At 43.6% G+C, this 9,913-nt stretch overlaps 1 protein-coding gene across 2 annotated transcripts; it reads left to right on the forward strand.

Annotated features, from left to right (window-relative positions):
- Positions 1–5,022: 5,022 nt before the first annotated feature.
- figla (folliculogenesis specific bHLH transcription factor) lies at positions 5,023–9,618 on the forward strand. 2 transcript variants are annotated; one of them, XM_029678944.2, is made up of 6 exons: positions 5,023–5,398; positions 5,579–5,725; positions 5,876–5,965; positions 6,408–6,587; positions 9,210–9,272; positions 9,449–9,618. In XM_029678944.2, the coding sequence occupies exons 1-5, from the start codon at positions 5,156–5,158 to the stop codon at positions 9,225–9,227; spliced, it is 678 nt and encodes a 225-aa protein (XP_029534804.2). In that variant the 5' UTR covers positions 5,023–5,155; the 3' UTR covers positions 9,228–9,272; positions 9,449–9,618. The 2 variants fall into 2 exon arrangements, with proteins under 2 accessions (XP_029534804.2, XP_029534805.1); XM_029678945.1 differs by lacking the exon at positions 5,023–5,398 and adding an exon at positions 5,479–5,497.
- The last annotated feature ends 295 nt before the right edge of the window (positions 9,619–9,913 follow it).

Raw genomic sequence — 9,913 nt, forward strand, 5'->3', positions numbered from 1 at the left:
CTTTTCAGTGTGTGTTGGGGTACCAGCCGGTCCTGGCACCATGGCATCCGAGCCAGACCGAGGCTCCTGCGGTGGAGGAATGGGTACAGCGCTCCAAGGAGACCTGGAGGGCCGTCCAGGAATCTCTACAACAAGCGAGTGGACGGCAGAAGAGGAGTGCAGACCGCCACTGCAGTGAGGCCCCGTGTTTGTACCGGGGGACAGGGTCTGGCTCTCGACCCGAAACCTACCTCTCCGCTTGCCCTGCCGGAAGCTGGGTCCGCAGTGTGTAGGGCCCTTTAAAGTCCTGAGGAGAATAAACGAGGTGTGTTATCGATTACAACTCCCTTCCTATTATCGTATTAACCCCTCGTTTCATGTGTCTCTCCTCAGGCCGGTGGTAGCTGGTCCCCTGCAGGACAGTGAGGTGCCCGGAGGTCCCTCCCCCCCTCTGGACATCGAGGGGTCCCCGGCATACACGATCCGGGCCATTCTGGACTCAAGACGCCGGGTGAGGGGCCTGCAGTACCTCGTGGACTGGGAGGGGTACGGCCCGGAGGAGAGGTGCTGGGTACCGGTGGGGGACATCTTGGATCCATCCATGTTGAGGGATTTCCATCGCCTCCATCCGGATCGCCCTGCACCTCGTCCTCCGGGTACTGTCACGAGTCCGACCGAGGGTGGCTTCCCTTCCCGGGCGGGTGGCGCTCGGCGGTCGTCGTCACCGGCCTATTAGCTACCACTGATTGTCTTTCCTCCCCCTCCTTGTATGTTTATTGGTAGCACCTGTTTATGTATGATTAGTTTGTCTTTATTAGACAGCCGGCCCGCCTGGTTGTTGTGCGGGATTATTTCAGTGTAACCTTCGGCTCTGTTGTAGAGGTACGTGTTAGTGCCTGGTCGTGATTTTTCCGTTGTACATTTTCATTCCCTGTGTTTGGGACCGTTACTATTGGGAGCACCCTGTGGTGCGTTGGTGCTATTAAAGACGCACAGCATTGCACTCTCTGTCTCCTGCGTTTGACTCCACACCCACGACACCCGGAGCATTACAATCCCACAACAAACAGGTGGGAAAAGGCTGCCTAAATATGATTCCCAATCAGAGACAACGATAAACAGCTGCCTCTGATTGGGAACCATACCAAGCCAATATAGATATATAATAACCTAGATAACCCACCCTAGTAACACCCCGACCTAACCAACATAGAGAATAAAAAGCTCTCTATGGACAGAGCGTGACAGTACCCCCACCCACCCCCAAGGTGCGGACTCCGGCAGCAAAACCTGAGGGTCCTGGTGGGCAGCGACTGTCGCTGGAGGCTCTGGACTGCCAACCGTCGCTGGAGGCTCTGGACTGCCGACCGTCGCTGGAGGCTCTGGACTGCCGACCGTCGCTGGAGGCTCTGGACTGCCGACCGTCGCTGGAGGCTCTGGACTGCCGACCGTCGCTGGAGGTTCTGGACCACCGTGTTACTTCACAAGCACACTAATAATAAAATAAAACTAAGTATGACGAATAACATAACAACCACACTAACGACCCTATGACGTTGTTTAAAAATATATACAGTATGTATGGTATATGCTGTGTTCATTGTGAGATATAGACTTGATATTAATTGATAGATATAGATATTTATGATGTTTAGAATGTTTATGATATAATTCATATCATGTTTAATGTCATATATAATTAGATGTAAAGAATGACAAGTCAGGGTTGAGGGAAAGATGAAAGATGAACAGAGCAAAGTACAGAGAGATCCTTGATGAAAACCTGCTCCAGACTGCTCAGGACCTCAGACTGGGGCAAAGGTTCACCTTCCAACAGGACAACGACCCTAAGCACACAGCCAAGACAATGCAGGAGTGACTTTAGGAAAAGTCTCTGAATGTCCTTGAGTGGCCAGCCAGAGCCGAGACTTGAACCTGATCGAATATCTCTAGAGAGACCTGAAAATAGCTGTGCAGCAACGCTCCCCATCCAATCTGACAGAGCTTGAGAGGATCTGCATAGAATAATGGAAGAAATTCCCCAAATACAGGTGTGCCAAGCTTGTAGCGTCATACTCAAAAAGAGTCAAGGCTGTAATCGCTGCCAAAGGTGCTTCAACAAAGTACTGAGTAAAGGGTCTGAATACTTATGTAAATGCAATATTTTGTTTGTTTATATGTAATACATTTTAAACATTAAAAAAAACATTTTTTTCTTTGTCGTTATGGGGTATTTTGCGTAGCTTGATGAGGGAAAACAACAATTCTATCAATTTTAGAATAAGGCTGAAACGTTACAAAATGTGAAACAGTTGAGGGGTCAGAATACTTTCCAAATGCACTATATGCTATTCAAATATATGATCATATTTATTTTTTATGTATGGCACATTCATATATTGGTTTTAAATATATTATCATATTTTTTTTAATATATGTCACGTTTTTCAATATATATAGCCATATATGGCCATATATTTCTTTACTGTATGGGGGCTAAGATGCAGTGACCTGAAGATTCAGCTAGAGCACTGAGAAGTCTCACTCCGCCTCAGTCTGGCTCCATGTCAGGGTAGGTTTGCGTCCCAAGGCTTTTGGACTTTTTTTCTGGCATTTTTGGGGGCAGGCCTCTGAGGTGGAAATATTTTTGAGCCAAACACTAGCGCTAAGCCTGATAGGTCAAATTCATGAGAGGATAAAGTACTGTGAGTGGCTGCTTGCAGGCTTTATGCACTTCACCTGGGCAGATACCTATCACCATATGCCTCTGCCCATCACCGCACAGATAATGATCTTTAGTTGTCCTTTTATCCATCTAGAATTTCAGCGGAACGGGCTCACTCATATTTCACAATGACCATAATGACATAACGTAATAACGTATTCTGTCATTTTGCATTCTTCTGATACATTTTGAAGCTTTTTAAATTAGTCTCAAGTTTTCATTCATAGTAATTTCTTTAGTCAGTATCCAGCCATGGCAACAGCATCTCTCTTCTTCTATATGGTTATCTCCAAGCCCAACTGTTTGTTTTCTTTTCAATAAGTTGTTTTTTTGTCTTTTTCAGTCTTAGTATTGCTTTTTGTGTGATCTTGTTATTTCAACAGGGGCTTTCAGTATATGACGATAGATATCACCTTCAGAAAATGGTGTGACTCAGACAGTGTCAGCTGGTGCTTATAGAATATGAGAATCAGAACGCTATATTCCATCACATAATACAATAGAACAGAACACAAGGTCAGAACATTGGGATCTAACTCCAAACTGCAGCATAGAAGCTATTGTCCAGAAGAAATTACACATCCACAGCCACTGTTGTCACATCAGAGCAATGCAAACCTACTGGCTGAAGTATGCCTATCTCTTTGTCAGTACCTACGCAGTGCTCAGGCAGTGTGCTGGCCGTTCTGCCAATTCTCATACTCATTGTTTCTCTCTATCCATCTTAAGCTTTTCCTCCTACAGTATATGATTCTTTGTTTCCGTCAGACATGGCACCAGGCCATACACAGTATAGTGCACTTTTGACCAGAGCCCTATGGTAGTGCACTAGGGAGTGCCATGTCTGATGTCTGTCTGCCATGTCTGCCCTTGTCAATATTGTGTTCCTTCCTTTCTTGGAAGCAGCAAAAACACACAGTACCACATTAAATCATTATTAAATTAACAGAAGCAAAACCATTGTAAAAAGCCATCGGTACTGATCATAGCCCTCCCTGTTCATATTCGTCACAATTCAGACAAAGCACTCTTTCAAAAAAAATTTGCCTTTTTATATGAGCCAAAGGGAGTGCAGAAAAGGTCAGCAATGATGTTTCCAAATATGTTTTACCTCTGTTTTTGCACATCAATTTACTCTATTTCTCTTTCCCTTCTACTTATGAAGCGTTGCTCATGCAACTCTGAAATAACAGCAACCGTTTTTAACGTAGGCCTCTGTGGTTCCTGTATTCAGCACACAGATGTACCAGTAAACGGAATGCAAATAGATGTCACATTGTCATGCGGTCCTAGGTTCAGGTTATGGATGTATCCTAACCCTCTCCTCAGTATTCTGGTTGTATTCCCTGTCTACTGCTTAGCACAGGAGAGAATAAAGGTAGCTGCAGGATAAACTAGATAATCCGTGATTCAGGTGTTAAAGGATTCACTATTTATAACCCAAAGTTTAAAGCCAAGTGCAGTTGGACAGAGTGTGAAATGTTCAGGACAAGAAGTTATCATGTAGAGATAACATTTAATTTATATACCATATATTTATAGTGTTATACATACACAGTAGCCTATTCCTCAGTCATGAGGTGACTTACTGTGACTTACTGTGATAATCTTAGGTAGAGCAAACACTGAGACTCACATCAGTGTCAGGCCGGAAGAGGGTTATGTCATTCATTTAATGATCCACTCACTTATCTCCCATTTGGATTGAGTCACTGCTATCTGGGATCCTTGGGATGTCCCCACTCTGACGTTACCCTATTGAAGTTGAACTGTATAAGGGTTAAGGTTAGGGTTAGGTAAGGGTTATGATTAAGGATAGAGTATGGGTACGGATTAAGGTTAGGGTTTAGGGTATGGATGTCCCAAGGATTCTGAATCGCACGAACCATTTGGACTGTAGCCTATGAAAGAGAGAGGGACACACACAATGTTCAAAAAACATTTTTTTATGGTTTATTTCAAATGGCATTTTACTTAAGTACTTCATTGCAAAACACACATATATCATTCTTGTTTTAACACACAAATGTTTTTTGTGGACCTTAGTAAAGATGTAGATAAATGAATGCACTCTAGTCCAGGTCATATTGAAACATTTTTTTCTGATGTGATACACTGTAGCTTGTTTTTTTGTTCTTGGTTTTATTTTATTTATTTATTTATTTTACATTTTATGGCACTCCTGACCTCTAGTGGCTAACATTATAAGTACAGTTTTCGATCACACGGAATCGCTCACTTATGTTCCTGAACTATTTTGATATGCATGGCCTTAATAGCAAACACGTGACACTTTGCATAATTAAGTGGATGTGATTGTGAAAAGTCACAAACTGGTAACTCCAGCTTCACAGGTGTGCGCTGGATTAAATTAATTAACGAAACACATGGTAATTTATCTTCAAAGTGCCTCATTGTAATTGGATTGTGTTATCTACTGTAAGATGTCGGATGACCACACACATAAAATATATCACTATGAAAAGCTTTGAAGTTAATGCTGCGGTGATGAGTGTCCCTGAGCGTGAGTTGATGGGTAACATTTTGGTGAGTGAAACAGGTGAGCCCTTGCTCCCAAGTCACTCCAACATAGCTAAATTCAAACGAGGGAACGATGGCCTTTACGTTCACACGGAGGACTGGAGTGAAATTGTGAAGAGAAGACAATTGGTAAACGCCAAGGAACGAATGAGAGTAAGTGTAACTGTAGGCCCAGGCGCCATGTCAACAAAAAACTGGCAAAAGGTCTGACTTGGAAATTGACCCAAAATACTGCAGCGCTGTCGCGTGGAAGTAGGCCTACTGTACAAAAAAGCATCACCTTTGATTTATTCAATTTGTATGTGCTCTGACTTGTGTAATTTGCTTCATTAGATCAAAAACATGAACAGCATGTTCTCCCGTTTGAAGCGTATGGTGCCACTGATGCGTCGTGACCGTAAACCCAGTAAAGTGGATACGCTGAAGGCTGCCACAGAATACATCAAGCTACTGGTGGCTGTACTACAGGACTCTGACAGTGTAAGTATAAAACAGTAGGTTTAATATGATGGTGTTGTTGCTCAGACTAGCGGTGCATGCATCATACCAGCAATAGGCTACAATATTTCAGGCATAATTGCATTGCTCTTGTGATTCAACATATTGACATGTAATTTTTATGCTTGTTAGAATAATGGGAGCAAGACTGATTTCTTGAAGAATGCGATCAACTATGCAACTTCTGATGGGATGTGTGGTGATCTGTGGAGGGTGGATGAGGTAATTACTTTGTGCATTCATAACTGCTTGTGTTTACATGTGAGAGCTATTGTATCAGTGTACAGTGTACCCCTATGGGGTTTTAAAACAATCCATCAACAACCACTATGCTAACCTCCTACAACCATCCGGAAGTCTCGCAAGCTAACATTCTGTTTTGCTGCGCAGTGGTAATCGGTTTGGTTATAGGAGGCTACCAATATGTAGGTCAGTGGTCACAATTCATGGCCTTGTAGACCACCTGAGTGTGCAGGTTTTTGTTCCATTCCAGCACTACCCACCTGTTTCCACTTGTCTTTGTCAGATTAGTTGAATCAGGTATGATAGATCTGTTAGTGTTGGTTTGGCACAAAACCCTGCAGTGACCACTACTTAAGGAATTAAATGAAAAATTACAGTAGTTATTGAACTTCTCTGTATCTCACCCTCTCTTCTCCCACAGCTGCTGGACAGTGTGTCAGGAGTGTCCGGTAGTGAGTTGTCCGACGGGGTGACTATGACTCTTCCCTTGGTGACTACAGGGTTTGGAGCAGGAGAAGGAGACGTGAGTGGGCTGGTGCTGCACCACTGTGTGATGCCCACCTACCAGTACATCATCCAGGTGGCACCGGACCAGACCATGGTAATAAATGCAACACACCAAGACGTCGTCCCAAATGGCACCCTATTCCCTATTTATACCACTACTTTAACCAGAGTGAGCCCTATGGGCCCTGGTCAAAAGTAGTTTATTGAAAATGGTGCCATTTGGAATGCAGACCATGTCTTTGACTAACTGTGAAGGGTTGTCCATCACAAGGCCTAAAAGAATATCTGACAATGAATTCAGTGAAAACTACTTTAATTGCATAATAGTAGGCTCCCACAGTAGCCAACAAACACAAAATACAGAAAATGGAACTGGATTCTTATCAAGGCAACTATACTGACCAAAAATATAAACACAACATGCAACAATCTCAACTAATTTACTGAGTTACAGTGCATATAAGGAAATCAGTCAATTGAAATGAAATCATTAGGCCTTAATCTATGGATTTCAGATGACTATGCAGGGCCGTCACCTGGCCCAGCCAATCAGAATGATTTATTTTCCCCCTACAAAAGGGCTTTATTATAGACAGAAATAGTCCTCAGTTTAAACAACTGCCCGGGTAGCTTATCTCAGATGATCCTGGTTTTTAACACTCGTTTCCTGTGTGCAATCATCCGCATCGAGCTAAAGGCTAAAGCTGCCGCTTTCAAGGAGTAGGACACTAATCCGGACACCTATAAGAAATCCTGCTATGCCCACAGATGAACTATCAAACAAGAAAAGCATCAATACAGGATTAAGATTGAATCCTACTACACCGGCTCTGACGCTTGTCAGATGTGGCAGGGCTTGAAAACTATTACGGACTACGAAGGGAAACCCAGACACAAGCTGCCCAGTGACGCGAGCCTACCAGACGAGCGAAATGCCTTTTTATGCTCGCTTCGAGGCAAGCAACACTGAAGCATGCACGAGAGCACCAGCTGTTCTGGATTACTGTGTGATAACGCTCTCGGTAGCCAATGTGAACAAAACCTTTAAACAGGTCAACATTCACAAAACCGCTGGGCCAGACGAATTACGTGTACTCAAAGCATGCGCGGACCAACTGTCAAGTGTCTTCTCTGACATTTTCAACTTCTCCCTGACTGAGTCTGTAATACTGACATGTTTCAAGCAGACCACCATAGTCCCTGTGCCTAAGGAAGCGATGGTAACCTGCCTAAATGATTACCGCCCGTGGCACTCACGTCAACAGCATCTTCCTGGATACCCTAGACCCACTCCAATTCGCAAACCGCCCCAACCGATCCACAGATGACGCAATCTCAATCGCACTCCACACTGCCCTTTCTCACCTAGACAAAAGGAACAACTATATGAGAATGCTGTTCATTGACTACAGCTTTGCGTTCAACACCATATAGCCCACAAAACTCATCACTAAGGACTCTGGGACTGATCACCTCCCTCAGTAACTGGATCCTGGACTTCCTGACCCCAGGTGGTAAGAGTAGGCAACAACACGTCTGCCACGCTGATCCTTTGCTGACGACACAACGGTGGTAGGCCTGATCACCGACAACGATGAGACGGCCTATAGGGAGGAGGTCAGAGAACTGGCAGTGTGGTGCCAGGACAACAACCACTCCCTCAATGTGAGCAAGACTAAGGAGCTCCCATTAACATCGAAGGGGCTGTAGTGGAGTAGTGGAGTGGGTCGAGAGTTTCAAGTTCCTTGGTGTCCACATCACCAACGAACTATCATGGTCAAAACATACCAAGACAATCATTTAAGAGGGCACGACAAAACCTTTTCCCCCTCAGGAGACTGAAAAGATTTGGCATGGGTCCCCAGATCCTCAAAAGGTTCTACAGCTGCACCATCGAGAGCATCCTGACCGGTTGCGTCACTGCCTGGTATGGCAACTGCTCGGCATCTGACCGTAAGACTCTACAGAGGGTAGTCGAACAGCCCAGTACATTACTGGGGCCAAGCTAACTGCAATCTAGGACCTATATAATAGGCAGTGTCAGTGGAAAGCCCATAAAATTGTCAAGACTCCAGTCACCCAAGTTCTAGACTGTTTTCTCTGATACCGCACGGCAAGCGCTTCTGGACCACAAAGTCTAGGACCAAAAGGCTCCATAACAACTTCTACCCCCAAGCCATAAGATTTTTTGTACACTGCTGCTACTCGCTGTTTGTTTGTTACCTATGCATAGTGTCACTTCGCCCCCACCTACATGTACAGATTACCTCAACTAGTCTGTACCCCTGCACGCTGACTCGGTACTGGTGGCCCCTGTATATAGCCTCGTTATTCTTATTGTGTTACTTTTTCTTTTCATGTGACAAAGTTTGATTTGATTTGGATCAAGAATGATCCACCACCCAAAGGACATCCAGCCAACTTGACACAACTTTGGGAGGCACTGGCGTATTTGGTATTATTTTAGGATCCCCATTAGCTGTTGCAAAAGCAGCAGCTACTCTTCCTGTGGTCCACATGAAACATAATACAGAACATTAATAGACAAGAACTGCTCAAGGACAGAACATGGGCCAGCGTCCCTGTGGAACACTTTAGCGCAACTCAATATTAGGAACGTGTTCCTAATGTTTGGTATACTGTGTATAACCTGTGATATTCTCTTGGGTCTTGACTGCTAGCAGACAGCCCTGTATGAACTGTTTCCTCTCTATAGATGTTCCAGCCCAGTTGAGAGGAATGGTAGAGAGACCCAGCCTGGACTCAACATACCTTCCAGGTAGGTTTACAAGAGTTATGTGGTCATCCTAAATGGCACCCTATTCCTTATATAGTGCACTATGTAGGGATTATGCTTTCATTTGGGATGCAGTCATAATTTGCTGGTTGAACACAAAGGTATTTTCACACTCTGATACAGAAGTTTGTTCAAATATAACGTTTTTTTTTTTTTAGGGGCTATGCTTCAGATGGGAGAATGTTCTCGGAAGAAAAACAGACGGAAGGATGTATTTGTTAAATTATATTTTATGAGTTTGGTTGGTACATAATGTGATTTGTTTTGTTAAACTTTATTTATTTTTACAATATTCAGCAGCCCCTTATAATAAAATGGTAAGCATGGAGTGGTTTGTATGTTTTTATTTAGCAAAGAGATATACAGTAGGGTATTAGTAGGTCACAATGCCTTTAGGAAGTATTGACTTTTTCCACGTTTTGTTGTTACAGCCTGAATTTAAAATGTATTGATTGAATTTAGATTTTTTTTGTCACTGTCCTACACACAATGTCCCATGATGTCAACGTAGAATTATGTTTGTTGAAATTTTTACAAAGTAATGAAAAGTTTAAATGTATTCAACCCCTTTGTTATGGCAAGGCTAAATGAGTTCAGGAGTAAATTAGCTTAACATGTCATAT

Source organism: Oncorhynchus nerka, linkage group LG13 (genome assembly GCF_034236695.1).
Source record: "Oncorhynchus nerka isolate Pitt River linkage group LG13, Oner_Uvic_2.0, whole genome shotgun sequence".
NCBI lineage: Eukaryota > Metazoa > Chordata > Actinopteri > Salmoniformes > Salmonidae > Oncorhynchus > Oncorhynchus nerka.

What these genes read in the sequence shown, in the direction of transcription:
- figla (XM_029678944.2), top strand. Translation starts at nt 5,156, where the DNA reads ATGACCACACACATAAAATATATCACTATGAAAAGCTTTGAAGTTAAT. An exon ending in ACGCCAAGGAACGAATGAGA is followed by an intron (nt 5,399 to 5,578) that starts GTAAGTGTAACT and finishes TTGCTTCATTAG; the next exon opens with ATCAAAAACATGAACAGCAT. An exon ending in TACTACAGGACTCTGACAGT is followed by an intron (nt 5,726 to 5,875) that starts GTAAGTATAAAA and finishes TATGCTTGTTAG; the next exon opens with AATAATGGGAGCAAGACTGA.